Source organism: Nicotiana tomentosiformis, chromosome 6 (assembly GCF_000390325.3).
Source record: "Nicotiana tomentosiformis chromosome 6, ASM39032v3, whole genome shotgun sequence".
In the NCBI taxonomy this organism is placed as follows: domain Eukaryota; kingdom Viridiplantae; phylum Streptophyta; class Magnoliopsida; order Solanales; family Solanaceae; genus Nicotiana; species Nicotiana tomentosiformis.
Window position 1 is genome coordinate 84,110,001 of NC_090817.1, and position 17,056 is coordinate 84,127,056.

General features: G+C 36.0%; 1 protein-coding gene across 1 annotated transcript; it reads right to left on the reverse strand.

Moving 5' to 3' along the window:
- Positions 1-16,227: 16,227 nt before the first annotated feature.
- Positions 16,228-17,056, reverse strand: LOC104091177 (zinc finger protein ZAT11-like). The gene has a single exon (XM_009596456.4). The coding sequence runs from the start codon at positions 16,963-16,965 to the stop codon at positions 16,390-16,392; it is 576 nt and encodes a 191-aa protein (XP_009594751.3). The 5' UTR covers positions 16,966-17,056; the 3' UTR covers positions 16,228-16,389.

Genomic DNA, 17,056 nt, shown 5'->3' on the forward strand with positions numbered 1-17,056 from the left:
GAAAGAATTTGGGCAGATCTAAACTTATCTCCACAAGCGAATGAGGAGTGAGGACATAATTTATCCCCAAGTTTACATAATCCACAAGCCGAGTGGTAAACTTCAATTTTTCTTTGTGTTACGATGTTTGTTTTTATGTATTGAATTTGTATTAAAACTCATATTCCACAAGGGGCACCGGGCATATATGAATTTTACAAGTTATGAACCAACGGACAGTTGGAATATGTCTAATTTTGATGTGTTGGATCATGGTGGTCCATCCGGGAGTCATCAACAACAGGATAATATGCATCATGGGATATCAACACATTTTGATTTGTAAGTTGAGTGTAAAGTTTTTATGTAAAGTTTGGATGAATTTGAGAAACTCATTATTTTATTGGTTGTGCAGTGAAAACGAGCAACTTGAATGTCTTGTCCTTACTCAATTGCCCAAAGACGACAAATTTAATCGGGATTTGGCAGATGCGCAGAGTCAGGAAGATGATAATGATTATGACAACAATGATGATGAGTCTGGAGATGACACACCCTTCCCCGATGAGGGTGATGATGAGGACGAGAATGATGAACCTGATTTGACGAGGGAGCATGCTCCACCTACCGTTAGATCAAGAGTGTACGAGTCCCATGTGTCGTTTCATTCAAGGGTGATTCCATATGGATCGATTGTGTTATGACGCGTTCCATGTGGATGTTTTGAACTACCTTAAGCTTTTTGCCTCTTTTTAAACCACTTATTAAATGTTAGTGACAGTTCTGAAATGGATACTGTAATGATTCTTCAAATGGTGTTTGAATACTGATCTCTTGGTTCAACTTAAGAAAAACTAAACTGTACGAACATGTATATTAAATGTCACGACCCAAAATTATGTGACCGGCACCTGACACATTATCCAACCCAGGAGAACCAAATCTTACAAGAATGTCCATCTATATGCAAAATAAATATATGCGAAAGTCTTTTTGAAAACACAATCATTTTAAATGATTAAAACCATACATGAAACAAAGTCTTTGAATCCATTATTTTTCAATAATTGAAAAATACAAAAGAATAACAATATTTCTTTCATGCATGACATACAAATAACTCTCGATTACAACTCAAAAAAAAATTAACAACTGTCTATGGAATCTCTAAGACACAATGATGAAATAAATACTTGGGACAGACCCAGCCAAAAGTAAGTATGATCAATATGAAGGCTACCACTGAATAGAAGCGGTGCCTTTCTATATGCTTTGGAAAGAGAGTCATCCTATTGCCCCATCAGCTCATCATGTACCACTCTTATCCTAAAAATATGTAAAGTAAGTGGGACCCTGTAGAAGGGCCCCTGAGGGTTGAGTACACCACGACGGTACTAAATAAGTGTCATAGACTCTCTCTAACTAAAGTTTCTGGGACAAGGCTTTACAAAAATAATGCAACCAACATTGATATAAAACGATAACAATTATATCAATTCATGCTCTTTATCATTTTAAATAAAAAGACTAGAAAAATATAAATCATGATATAAACTTTTAAAATATTTATACCAACCCATGATTCTAATAAAATCATGTAAAATTATTTCAACCTCATTAAGTCATTAAAATCACTTTTGGCTCCTTAGGCCTAAATATAATAAAATTACCTTTTACCTTTTCACCGGGAGTACTATACCGACACCGACATAATAAATAACTACTAGGTGATCGACGTAGCAACAAGTATTTGACCCTACTTATCTGGACGACTTCCCGTAGTGTCGTACGAGTCGACTTAACCTCTTTACTTTAAGTAATGATCATTTGCCCTGTCAATGGGGGACTTTATTCCACAAACCTCGGCTTAGCCTTGGAATGTGTCCCTATACCGGCACGTGTAGTTTCATGGTAACAAACTCAACATTCGAACCAATCTTAGTGGTCTCCACTAGTAACTCCCAAAAAATTTGATATTTAAAAAATAGTTTCATAGCATATTAGCCTCAAAGGGTCTATTTTTATCAAATCATTGCTCATGGCCAAACTAAACCATTTGAATAAAACAATCAAACATGTGATATTTTTCATGTTAAAGCCTTTAGCAATTTAACATCCATCTTTTAAAGATAGAACGAGTGCTATCCATTAATCAAGTTTCAAAAGAAAATACTTTTCATAAAAATACATCTTCGACACTCAAATATTTTATATTCTTTCCAAGATTCAAGTTTGAATAAAACTTATAACATTTTCCTCAAGCATCGTTTGACATCGAATCTTTAGAAACAAGAATTTTTAATTGTAAAACAACAAAACTTTTTTTATGCAATACAACTCCAAATACATGGTGACATCTTTTCCCGCTTGTCCCCACAAGTATGGATGCACATTTACAAACTCACGTAATAACTCAAATATGATTTTAGAGAAAATTCCTCAAAAGAGCAAGTGTTAATCAACTTACCTCAAGTCCAAGCTTCAAAATAATAGTACGACGCTTCAATTCATTTATAACTCTCAAACGTCGCCAACAGACCAATATCTACATTAGACATCCCAAGACATCAAAATGTATCCAAATATTTATCGATACCATTTAAGGTTCACAAGTTAACTATAAGTCTTCAACAAGCCCAATTCACCTATACATATCCCTTTTATCCTTAGTTATTTCCATCATTGGCCTTTAAGCTTAATACATGTTATACGATTCAATACTTAATCATGATTAAGCTATTGAAGTACTAGGATCACCAATCATCTTAACAAGATTCAAAAATTCACTATTCATCTTCTTCTCCATTCAAGAACCCTAACTCACAATACCCATTTCAAGGACTAGCATAATTCTTCAACCAATTGGTACTTTCTACTTCACAATATATTCTAAATACTTATTCTATATATGTATATAAGTGTAGGGTAGGGATTCTACCTCTTGTAGCGCAAACCCTAACTTGAACCCTTTTGAATGATTCTTGAAGATTAGAGGAATCCATATAAATTTTAATCCATGTAGATGTTAATACTATCATTAACTAGTGTTAATCCATTATAAAAATATCATAAAACTCACCTTTGATGTGTATTTGGGTTGGGGATGCTCCACCTTCTCTCTAGAACCCAAAACTTAGCCAAAAATAAAATTTCTTTCTCTCTCCCCGAATCCCCCTATTTTTATAAAAAATAGCTTGCGTAGGCAAATTGCGTAGCCTACACAGATTGGCTATACAGGCCTGTGTAGCCTACGCAGCTTAAGTCCTCCCCCTCACTTCCATTCTGTTTTTGCCTACGCAGCCTGCGTAGGGTATGCAAGAAGGCTACGCAGGTCTGCTGGAATCCTTTCCTCTATTTTAGCTCAATCATTCCAATCTATACCTTTAATCATACAACTTGAGAATCTTACATCCATCTTACCTTTATGACTAAGTATTGTAATGATCTTATTACCCTCGTGTGGGTTCGCAAGCACTTCGAGATCTTGCAAAATATTCTCTTAAGCTCGAGTTCGGCTTAATCACGTTAGAAAAATTTTCTGGGGCTTTACAATCTCCCGCACTTAGAACCATTCATCCTCAAATGTCCTGGTGAAGACGAAATCAAGTTCAAATATTCAATCATAACCCCTTTTGACCATTGCACCAAATGACTTTATTATTACTCATAACTTTTGACTAATTCTCAATAATTGCGGCAGAGCTTCCTTTGTTTCTAAGCCTATCTAAATTTTCTTCACTTGCTAGCGAGCCACAAGGATACAAATAAAGAAACCAACGCTACTCTACACATTATAGCAATATCAACAATATAACATCGACCTCATATGCCTCAAATCATAACTGCATAGCCACTTTCGGCATCACAACAATAAAATTTATTATAATGAGTCAAATCTAGCTATCATAGGCAATAACTTAATCAACAATGCTAATAATATGTGCAATCCTCAACTTATAATCAAGATAAATAAATTACTTACTCGCTCCATGGAGTCAAAAGATGATATTCACCAAAATTGAAGATTTTAAAAAATAGTCATAAATGTAGTTTCAAACAAGTGTGGATATCGAATTTTTCATGTTCTCCTAGGCCACCCAAGTGACCTCCTCGAAGTCATGCTTACACTAATATACTTTAGCTGAGGCAATAATTTAAATTCCCAACCACGAACTCGCATAACAAGAATCTAAATTGATCCATCGCTTTTTTTGTAGAAAGCTCGACCAGTGAGTTCCTCGTAAATCGAACCATAACTATTAATATCCAAACATGCTACCAAGAATAGAGAATAGTATTACCTTTAAGGTTATCTCATTCACCATATGAATCACATGTGACTCATCGTACGTATACTCTTGTAGTTAGGCAATTATAATATCAAATCCACTAATGGTAATTCTGGTAGAAAAGTAAACTCACGTGCACACTTTCTCTCTTTTTAGAAATCACACGCAACCTCAAAAAAGCAGGCGCTTCCATCTGGGGCTTGCAACACTTTTCATTAACAATTCTATTTTATGAATATTATATCATATTTTTTAAACCACATTCTTGGTAAAGTCCGTCCGAATAATAACTTTACACTTGAGACTCCATGTATTTATTTCCATTTTCAAACTTTTTGACTAAATTCACACTTAGGAGTTTTTCTTTATGGGTTAGGATCCCATTTATCAACTTTCTTGCGGAAAAGATTTTAAAATTATGTAACTCCTTTACTCGGATATTATTCATGATGTCATTCATCCATTCGAAACTCTTGAGACTTAAGTTCATCTGTATACATTTAGAACATTACTTTATCCCTTCAAATATCAAGCACGACATTGTCTTACCTTGTTCGCCAATAACGTGTAGTTTATCTCCTTGCCCTTACGGCAATCATAGCCAGAATTTCTTCAATCCCCAACTTGTTAATCATCATAACTAATATGCCCTCTTCAAAGAAAATATTCATTCCCCACTATTACTAAGTTTGTGACACATACACCAGCTATCGATTTCTTAATGTCGACATTCGTGGTTCCATTCGCTAGGATTTTTTTATTTTAACCATAGTAACACCACTACCTGTAGGCCTTCGACACTTGGACTTTAATATGACCCCTCTTAAGGATTATCGCTCTCTTCCGACATATTAAATTCACTTGGGCATCACGTCTCAACTTACATAGCCCACTTCATGTTTAGGAATACACTCAGAAAAATATTTCTCTATTCCCTCCAACTACTTTTGCGCAATAACATTTTCATGTTTATTCACCTTTTAAAAAAAAATTGGTATTCAAGTATTCAAGTCAGTTCATACCCAACCCAAACTTCTAAGACTCATTTGAACCATCTAATTGTTCATTGGCAACTTGTTCGAATAATAATAATCTACCTCCTTAATTTTCACAACAAAAATATTATACCTCTTTTATTTACAATAAATTTGTAGTTCCAGTACAACCTACTTTATTGCTCTTATACTTTGTCTACTCTTGGAAGATATTTGATAAATTTAACTTGTCTTTTCCATTTCCGGAAGGTAAGATCTCTCTTTCCTTCACCCATCACCTTAAGGTAAAATTACACGTATGGCTCTCCCCTACTTAAGAGTGAGTCCGTTCACAAGTTTCTACGCTTCTTCCATGGACTTTACAAAGTCTTTAAACCATAAGTACACTTGCCCGGTAGACTTACGTGTCTACCATAATGTTAAAGGTCATTTACTTCCCAATCAAGAATCTCTTCTCATAGTCCTCACTTCTGACTGAGTTTGACTTAGATCTCGTGATCATCATATTCGTGTTATTTTTTGATTCCGGCGATATGATTGAATCTCTACACTCATCATATCTCTCTTGGTTCCGTTTCCTTCTTAAATACCATGACACTTTCAACCCACAACTCATATTGCTAAGTATAATCATTCTCCACCCTTACTACAATATCATGATTAACATATTTCTCTTTCTGTTTCTGTACATACCTCATAACTTTACTAACGTGCACACTCATTGATCTTAGTTGAGATACGCATTTGGAGTACAAATCTGTTGTGTTATTCATGAGTTCATATTCACATATATTTTTCTACAAGTACTACTTCCTTATGCTTCTGAGTCCATGCCCGAATATGTCATTAACAAGCACGACTTCATTAAGCTCTAAGCCGAAGCTCAACTATTTTGAACAAGTACGAATGCTTCATATGAATTCGTATATCATATCTTTATGCAACTTTTAATAATAACTCTTTTTTTTTCCGCAATTATAATGCATGCAACTCACAACCTATCTTTACATGCCACATAGACTTTCAAACCATGTCTCTGTACGTATTTTGTTTTTTTTCTTTTTCCTTTTCGATCATACCATTACTACCCATGCATTTTAACATATGTTTACACAATGAGATCCTCCATATCTAATAGAATATCCTTAGCCTCATTTCCACACAACATCTTTAGGATGCATGAGACATCAATACATATATTTGAAATACTTATAATTCGTCAACTTTTGAAATATAATATTACTGTTCTATAGCTCTTTAGCCTTAATTCGTTCATGTAATATTTTACAACTCCTCAAAAGTATTACCTAGTATCGTACTTCATTCAACACATTCAACCCCTTTATAATGTAAGAGTTTTAATCAATCCATACTCAGCTGCTCCATTGGCCCGTATAAAGCTCTTTGGAGTAAAATCTCGAAACTTCACCTTTCAAAAATTTATCAACACCAATGAGACATACCTCGTCTATACATGTTTAATATCTTCCTTTCATGAAAACTTTTCTTATAAACAATTTATCTTACCCCTTTAACCTCTGAGGTCATGCCTTTTATACACTTCGTACCTTGACATGTCATCTACTTATCCATTCTAGTGTCTTTATATCGTTGCAATGTATATCAATATTTATTATTAACAATTAATTCCCTTCATAATGCCTTGATCACTCAGAAATGCACTTGATACTCTAGACATGTCGTTGTTAGCTCATGTGACATGATAATGACTACAACATGTCATACTAAGTGTCCATCTGGCCCACATTAACTTTCAGTATCCATCTATAACAATCTCGGGACTCAAACTTTTTTAGTCGACTCGAAACTATCATATTCACTCAATTGAACTTTACCTCTCCTTGTTCAACTTGTCTTTCAGAACTGGTAGCTGACATATTATATTCATGTCCTTTTTCCCGAGCAGTCCTAACAATATACCAGGCCACTAGGGTCATGCTCTCTCAAGATGTGATTATTCTTTTTGGTAGTACAAACTTCCTGCAATTCTCGATGTATCACGATAACGGTCAATGCGATTCCCATCTTATCTTCCTTCAAGCAATCATTAACTCTTGACAAAAAAAACATATGATTCGTTATTTCATCATTTGATTTGAATCCATTTTATTTTATTTCTTATCTTTTCCCACATATTCATATACAGAGGCACCGACTCTTTCTTGGTAGCTCATCTAGTAGCTAGTGTCGTTACTTAAATCTCAAACATTATGCTCAGCACTCTCCTTCGTAAACCCCGCCAGGATGTCAATAGATACACATGATCTTTTCCTCACTTCAAGCTTTAATGCATGATCTAGAGTGAGAAGAAAGGAATGAGACAATCCTACAATGTCCATGTAGCCTTCCCGTTATGGGTGTGGTGCACAACACACCAATAAGGAGACTCTACTAGACACGATTTCATAGACTTTCTAGGACTCGAATTAGAACCTAGTGCCCTGATACCAAGTTTGTCATGACCCAAAATCACGTGACCGACACCCGACACACTATCCAACCTGGGCGAACCAAATCGTACAAGAATGTCCATCTATATGCAAAATAAATACATACGGAAGTCTTTTTGAAAACACAATCATTTTAAATGATTAAAACCATATATGAAACAAAGTCTTTAAATCCATTATTTTTCAATAATTGAAAAATACAAAAGAATAACAATATTTCTTTCATGAATGACATACGAAAAACTCTCGATTATAACTCAAAAAAATAATAATAACTGTCTATGGAATCTCTAAGACACAATGATAAAATAAATACTTGGGACAGACCCAACCAAAAGTAAGTAAGATCAACATGAAGGCTACCACTGAATAGAAGTGGTGCCTTGCTATATGCTTCGGAAAGAGAGTCATCCTATTGCCCCATCAGCTCAACATGCATCGCGTCTTATCCTGAAAACATGTAAAGTAAGTGGGACCCTGGAGAAGGGCCCCTGAGGGCTGAGTACACCATGACGGTACTCAATAAGTGTTATAGACTCTCTCTAACTAAAGTTTCTGGGATAAGGCTCTACAAAAATAATGCAACCACCATTGATATAAAACGATAACAATTATATCAATTCATGCTCTTTATCATTTTAAATGAAAAGATTAGAAAAATATAAATCATGATATAAACTTTTAAAACATTTATACCAACCCATGATTCTAATAAAATCATGTAAAATCATTTCAACCTCATTAAGTCATTGAAATCACTTTTGGCTCCTTAGGCCTAAACATAACAAAATTAGCTTTTACCTTTTCACCGGGAGTACTATACCGATACCGTCATAATAAACAACTACTAGGTGATCGACGTAGCAACAAGTATTTGACCCTACTTGTCTGGGCGGCTTCCCGTAGTGCCGTACGAGTCTACTTAACCTCATTACTTTAAGTAATGATCATTTATCCTCTCAATAGGAGATTTTATTCCACAAACCTCGGTTTAGCCTTGGAATGTGTCCCTATACCGGCACGTGTAGTTCCATGGTAACGAACTCAATATTCAAACCAATCTCGGTGGTCTCCACTAGTAACTCCCAAAATATTTGATATTTTAAAAATAGATTCATAGCATATTAGCCTCAAAGGATCTATTTTTATCAAATCATTGCTCATGGCCAAACTAAACCATTTGAATAAAATGAATCGAACATGTGATCTTTTTCATGTTAAAGCCTTTAGCAATTTAACATCCATCTTTCAAAGATAGAACGAGTGCTATCCATTAATCAAGTTTCAAAAGGAAATACTTTTCATAAAAATACATCTTCGACACTCAAATATTTTATATTCTTTCCAATATTAAAGTTTGAATAAAACTTATAACATGTTCCTCAAGCATCGTTTGACATCAAATCTTTAGAAACAAGAATTTTCAATTGTAAAACAACAAAACTTTCTTTATGCAATACAACTCTAAATACATGGTGACATCCTTTCCCGCTTGTCCCCACAAGTATGGATGCATATTTACAAACTCACGTAATAACTCAAATATGATTTTAGGAAAAATCCCCCAAGAAGAGTAAGTGTTAATCAACTTACCTCAAGTCCAAGCTTCAAAATAATAGTACGACGCTTCAATTCATTTATAACTCTCAAACGTCGCCAACAAGCCAATATCTACATTAGACATCCCAAGACATCAAAATATATCCAAATATATATTGATACCCATTTAAGGTTCACAAGTTAACTACAAGTCTTTAACAAGCCCAATTCACCCATACATATCCCTTTTATCCTTAGTTGCTTCCATCATTTGCCTTTAAACCTAATACATGTTATACGATTCAATACTTAATTATAATTAAGCTATTTAACCACTAGGATCACCAATCATCTTAACAAGATTCAAAAATTCACTATTCATCTTCTTCTCCATTCAAGAACCCCAACTCACAATACCCATTTCAAGGACTAGCATAATTCTTCAACCAATTGGCACTTTCTACTTTACAATACATTTCAAATACTTAATCTATAGATGTATTTAAGTGTAGGGTAGGGGTTTTACCTCTTGTGCCTCAAACCCTAACTTGAACCCTTTTGAATGATTTTTGAAGATTAGAGGAATCCCTACGAATTTCAATCCATATAGATGTTAATACTATCATTAGCTAGTGTTAATCTATTACAAAAATATCATAAAACTCACTTTTGATGTGTATTTTGGTTGGGGATGCTCCACCTTCTCTCTAGAACCCAAAATTTAGCCAAAAATAAAATTTCTTTCTCTCTCCTCGAATCCCCCTATTTTTATAGAAAATAGCATGCGTAGGTAAATTGCGTAGCCTACGCAGATTGGCTATGCAGGCCTGTGTAGCCTACGCAGATTAAGTCCTCCCCCTCACTTCCATTCTGTTTTTGCCTACGCAGCCTGCGTAGGCTATGCAAGAAGGCTATGCAGGTCTGCTGGAATCCTTTCCTCCCTCTTAGCTCATTCATTCCAATCTATGCATTTAATCATACAACTTGAGGACCTTAAATTCATCTTACCTTCATGCCTAATTATTGTAATGATCCTATTACCCTCATGTGGGTTCGCAAGTACTTCGAGGTCTCGCAAAACATTCTCTTAAGCTCGAGTTCGGCTTAATCTTGTTAGAAAAGTGTTTGGGGGCTTTACATTAAATGTAACGCCTCACCAATATGCGCTATGTGTATTGTCATGTCGATCTGAAAAAGCTGTACCCACTTGTACCCTAAAGAATCATTATCACGTGAAACATATCGCCTCACCAATATGCGTTATGTGTATTATCATGTCGACCTGAAAAAGCTGTCGATCTAAAAAAGATGTCGACCTGAAAAAGATGTCGACCTGAAAAAGCTGGACCCACTTGTACCCTAAAGAATCATTATTACGCGAAACGTAGTGCCTCACCAATATGCGCTATGTGTATTGTCTTGTCGACCTGAAAAAGCTGTCGATCTGAAAAAGTTATCGACTTGAAAAAGCTGGACCCACTTATACCCTAAAGAATCATTATCATACGAAACATAACACCTCACCAATATGCGTTATGTAACCTAAAATCACTCTTAGCTGCCTATAAAAACCTCGTGCATTTTAGTTATTAGTTGAGTTGTAAAAACGAATAGAAAAGCTTTCCATTAATTTTTTATTTTCGAGCATTACGACATGACTGGACGCAATGACGTACCAAGGTGTTACTGTGTCAAACGTGCGATTTTGAAGCCATGTTGGTCAAATTGCAATCTGGAGCGCAGACGTTGGATATGTAAACAAGTTGTAAGTTATTATTTTTTGAAAAAGTGTTTGTTAATAGTTTTTATATAACATGTTAATTAATAATCTTGTGTTATCATCCTATTGGTAGGATGAAAATCAATGTGGTTTTAAAGAATGGTATGATGAACCCATTACCCAAGAATACTACAAATCATGTTTGCTAAACATTTGGAATCTGACCGGTGAATACCAACTCCTGATCTTGAAACTACAAGAACAAATTGCGGCAGTGAAAGAGAAACTAAAAGAGGCAGAAGAAGAAAAAAATAGGTTGTAAGAGAAATTTAAGTGGTTAAAGCATATATAATGAGCGATAGTGACTAAACAAACACATGGATGCGTTTAGTGTAGTATTTTATTTTTATGCTCTACGTGTCATGTATTATCTTTAATTGGTAACGAATTTAAATTTATGTTAAGTTGCCATTTTTTTTTGTGTTCTAGTGATCAACTAATAAATATACCGAGAAATAAAAACATAAAACATATATAATGTTGCTATTATATATTTAATGTTATATATACAACTAATAATACATATCAATGAGTCCCACAACCTATATGCTTTAAAGCATTGGCTGGCCTGAGGTGCATCACATCCCGCCCGGCTACACTATCAGGATCATCCTCATCACATTGCCTCTTTATCGGAGAATGCGCTGCAGCATGATCGTCAGTAAGGCTGGCAGACTCGGTAGAAGCGGTAGTTGGGCCAGCAGTAACCTACAAAATAATAAGATATTTTAGTATATGAAATATAAAATACTAATGTACGTGTTAGCAAAAAAATATTAATGGTCATACCATGGTCTCATCGGGCTACTGAATAACATCATCCGTCTCCGGCAAGTCAGTATCGCACAATGTGGCCTCCGTGACGGGCGATGATGAAATCTTTAAAAAAATAAAAATACTTTAGATATTACCGACTAATAAATGACATAAAAACAAATTGAAATAATAGTAATACAAACAAACCTGCGCCTGAGTAGCGCCACAATGCTCTGTCGGAACATCGAGGTGCACTGGAGTAGATGAAGTATGTGAAAGATCCTCAGCATCCCTCGGTGATGAGCCATAACTCAATCGTCGCCCACTATGCACCTCTCGTATCGGTCGATCAACAGCAACCGTCAATGGCTCTGGGGGATCAGGAAAATACTGATCTCCCTCCTGCCGCGTAATGGCCGTGCCCGCAATCAACAATGGAGCAGACGAGGTCACCTGCGAAGTCCCTAGCGACAGCTGAAGGCTGAATGACGGCATATCACGAGGAGCATCGTGTGGATCAGGGTGTTCACATGGGTGATCATCTCTAATATCCTCTATGGGTGCCTCAACTCCCCCTTGCTGGGGACCCCGTCCTCGCCGACCACTACGACCTTGTGGGCCACCCCTTACTCTCTGGCTACGCCTGTCACGTCTACCATGTTCAGGCTCCACTGGTGGCCCATGATGGTACTCCTCAGGCGGTAAGCAGCCTTGATCCTAAGTGCCCATCCTCTCAGGCACGTCTAAATGTGTCGGCAACAAGATCAGTAACCCGGCGACCAAACACGTGCACAGTTGCCGCTCCCTCGCCTGTATGCTGCAGCATCTGCAGTCCCAACTGGTAGAACTGAAGTAAGCCAATAGCCTACATAACATGTAAAATATTAATTATGGAAGAATAATGTAATGTTTTAAGTAAGTATAACAATTAACATACCAGTGCCTCATGCCTCCCAGCGTATGGAATGTACCGACCACCAGTGCGATGAACGGGATTTCCGACGAAAAGTCGGGTAATGCTGCGATACCAACCCATGTACTCATGCTCACCATCCATACGGCCAAGTGAAGGGTATGGCGGAATCAGGTCATACCTCTGATCCCAAACCTCAATCTAGGCCTCTAGCCATGCCATGTATGTCTGGTCAACCCTGCAACGATCATCCCGCTGGTAATGTGTCCCATGCCAAGTGAGCGGAATAGGTTCAAGCTATGGGCGACCAAATTGGCGAAGGACTCGCTCGGTGGTATGATGCTCGACTATATCGAGACATATCAGTGGGACGGAAGAGCTACACATAGTTTGGCCATGGAAGTAATAATCGGGCAAACCAGCTATGACCGTGTCGCTGTATGGTCTCCATATGAACTATTTAATAAACACAAGAATCGTGAGTAAACGCAACACATATCAAGCCAAGCCAAGTAAACTTTAGTATATATGTACCGCACGTCTGCAAGTAAATCCAACAAATCCCTGTAATAAGGGAGATAATGTCGAGCCTCGACCTCGCATGCGTAGGCTCTCCTATCAACCAATCTCCAAGCTAAAGGGAGAAACGGTGGAGGTGGTGCATCCGGAGAGATCGGTGGCTGGAACTACAGGAACCGTTCCCAGCCCCAAACCTAACATAGATTGTGGACGTAAAATTTAAGGTGTTGTTTTACTATGTATGTTATAATCATGAAAAGAATTGGCTATGTTTTCACCTCCAGCAGCGGTAAAATTCGGCAACGTCTCTCAGGATGCCCATGTACGCCCGACACATCTGCCTATACAGGTAACCTAGAACAGCTGCACCCCAGCTATAACCAGATAAATCATCTAGCCGCTCCAGATGATATAGAAATCTCAAGCTAACTAGGTTTTTCGAAGTGTTCGGGAACAGTATACCACCAAACATCAGCAACAACAACAGTCTCGTGTGCCGGTCGATATTCTCTAGCGGTGAATCATCCGTAATATCCGCGTCCATCGCCACCAGATGCTGTCGAACGGGCGTCAGCTGCAATTGACTGGCACCACTCAATGCAGTTGGCTCCGCTGGCTGGAAACCGGTGAGCCGCTGCAACATATGAAGGTAATCCATTCCCCTATAGTCTCTAAGAGCATGCAGGTAAGCTAGAGGTATACCATCAACAGGCAGCCCGAAAAGAACCTCCACGTCCTCAAGCGTGATGGTAGCCTCACCGATGGGTAGATGAAACATGTGCGTCTCCGGTCACCACTGCTCTATCATAGTCATGATCAACGCCCAGTCGAACTACAACTGGCCGATCTCTATGATCCTGTAGAAACCTGTATCCTGAAGGCATCTAACTATACGGGGATGTAGTGTGTGGTCCTTAATAAACTTTCACATATCGTCTATACGTCTGGGGCGGAATGTTTGGGATAGACATTGCCCATCCCAGATGTGTGAAGACCTATGGTTGCCCTGTAGCAACAATATCTCTCGAGATGCAGGTCAGGAATGCACATGGGGAACCTCCATGACGATGTCTGTAAATTGAAAAATATTAATTAAAGTATTTTTCTGTTTAATTGTTTTACATCTTTAAATATATTGTAATATCTTTTATATTAATATTTAATCGATAATTTTTCTATATTATTACTTAGGTTAATACATTTTCTATATTATTATTTTATATGTTAGTTTATTACATTATTTTATATGTTAGTTTATTATTTTATATGTTTGTTTCTTACTCAGCTATTTTTGGTTATAATTGAATTAAATAATTAATTTTTATAACTATACATGATATAATTAATAAGTATTCATATCAAAATACTTAATTTGACAAATTTTTTATATTGTTGTTTTTTATATTATTTTCTTACATTTGTTGACTAAAATTCGAGAGAGTTTGTGTTTGAACTATTATTTTTTTTCCAAATATTTTTGGGGTTAACAGATAATTAAATTATTAATTTCATAACTACAAAGATAATTTAGTAATTATTCATATAACAGATACTTAGGTTGATAAAGTTTCTATATTAATATGTCATATGTTAGTTTTCAACATTTTTCTACTAAAGTAACACTACTCTAAATGGCCGTGAACAAAGTCAACTACCATAAGATAAAATTTATTATCAGATTTACTATGCTAAAGGGCACTACATTACAATTTAGGGTACAACATAACACAAAAGGACACTCAACAACAATAAAGTCTCATATTAATATACGTACAACATTAAAATCACACATAGCATTAATTATTCATAAAATAATAATTTATCTTTATTACTAATTTTTTAGCACATAAATAATCTAATCCGGATAAAAAATAACAAATTAATTAAATCACAAAACGATCACAAAAAGACATAGACCACAGTAAAAAATAACTACTAAGCAATTTATATACATGAGTTTTACCAAAAAGTAAGTCGGAATACCTCAATTTAAAATTTTTTAAAATGTAAAAATTTGATGATTTGGGGGCCGAAACTACCAATATACGAGATCCACTACACAACATACAGAGAAGATACACTTTTTGTGGGACGGGTGAGTTCCAATGAAGTTTTTTTGCTTAAAAAATGGGGGGGAGGGGGGACCACTAGTTTGAGGGTTTGGGGGTGCTGCTGGTTTCTGGTCGGGGAAGGAGATGACCCACTTTTTAAAGTAGGTATAGCGCATATATAGGAGGCACTATAATATATATAGCGCCTCCTATATATGCGCTATACCTCCCGCTAATTCTGAGTTAAGGTATACATGCCGTTAAAGTACAACGCAGTGAATAACCGCGTTATATATAAAATGATAGTCAATTTATTTTTCATATATTTTTATCGTTTGAGTCCAAAAGAACCACACTTTGATTCCGGGACTCTCTTTCTTTAGCATTTTGGGTCTTGATGACGTCAAATGATTGATAATCCCATGGACCGGAGCTTCCCAGTATCCCGTATAACTAATGAATAATTCATTTTTAATAGAAAATTAGTTTTGTACATTAGTCCGACAGATGCAACAGTGAGAAAATTAGTTTTGAAAAGAAAAACAGCTATTTTAATACTTCTAATAAAAAATTACTTCTTATACTATGAGATTAGTTATATAAGAATTAGTTATATTGGAATTAGTTATTCTGATATTATTTCTTATTGATTGTTTGGTATGTTTTATTAATCACAAGATTCCTACGATAACTTATCCTGGAAGTACTATTCCACCATCTGCCAAGTATAAATTATTTCGCTATTATTTTTTAATCTCGAAATAATTTATCCCAGAATTAGTAACCAAACAAGAAATAAAGCTATACTAAAATTTTATCCAAAATTATTTTTGCTTATCAATCATACCAAACTACCCCTTAGATACTAATAAACGGGTTATAAGATAAGAGTACCACATGATTCTATTTTCCATTTTAATGAACGATAACCAGTATAGAAAAAAAGTAAATGATAGTTATAGAATGTTGATACATACAAAATGAAGTAGAGTAGACATTCATCGTAATTTAATTTTTCTTATAATATAATATATGAAGTAACCAAAAAACCAAAAAAAAAAAGTGCTAGTCCTAAAAGTAATGGAAGTGTGCGGGAATTAGATAAAGCAGCGCAAAACAGGAGCAGGTGCCGTCGGCCATAACTTAAAATCATCGTTCTGATCATCAGGGGTTAAATTAAGATCCAGACATAATATTCTCTTACTACTACTATTCGAATTGTTCAAAACTGGTACATTGATTGGGGCACGGTGACACCTCATATGTCCACCTAAAGCCTGCCCCATAAAGAACTCCATCCCACAAATACAACACTGGTGCATATTATTATTCTTTGTTTTTTTGGATTTGCTTCTGGCGTCTATGGATGATGATCTCAGCGATTTATGACTCGTCCTGTGGCCGCCAAGTGCTTGAAAAGATGAGAATCGTTTGTTACATGTCTTGCATTCAAACGATGAAGTTTTGATAGTGTTATTGTTTAAACGAGACAAAAGCATGGAGCAGTTAGCCATGGCTAGTGCTTCTACATCACTATCCTCTTCTCTGCTTCTCTTCATAGTAAAAGGATGAAGACACAAACAAATGCTTAATTTGGTGTACTGCTTGTTGAATCGATCTGAATGAAATAATGTTAATTGCTTCATGACTCTATAGTCTATACACACACACATATATATAGGTCAATCGAAGATATGGCTTCTAACTGAATTCTGCGCGTTTTTTGTTAATGATATTTGCTCTACTAGCTTCTTGGATATTTTC

Coding starts and splice junctions, on each gene's coding strand:
- LOC104091177 (XM_009596456.4), bottom strand. CDS start 16,965: ATGTGTGTGTGTATAGACTATAGAGTCATGAAGCAATTAACATTATTT.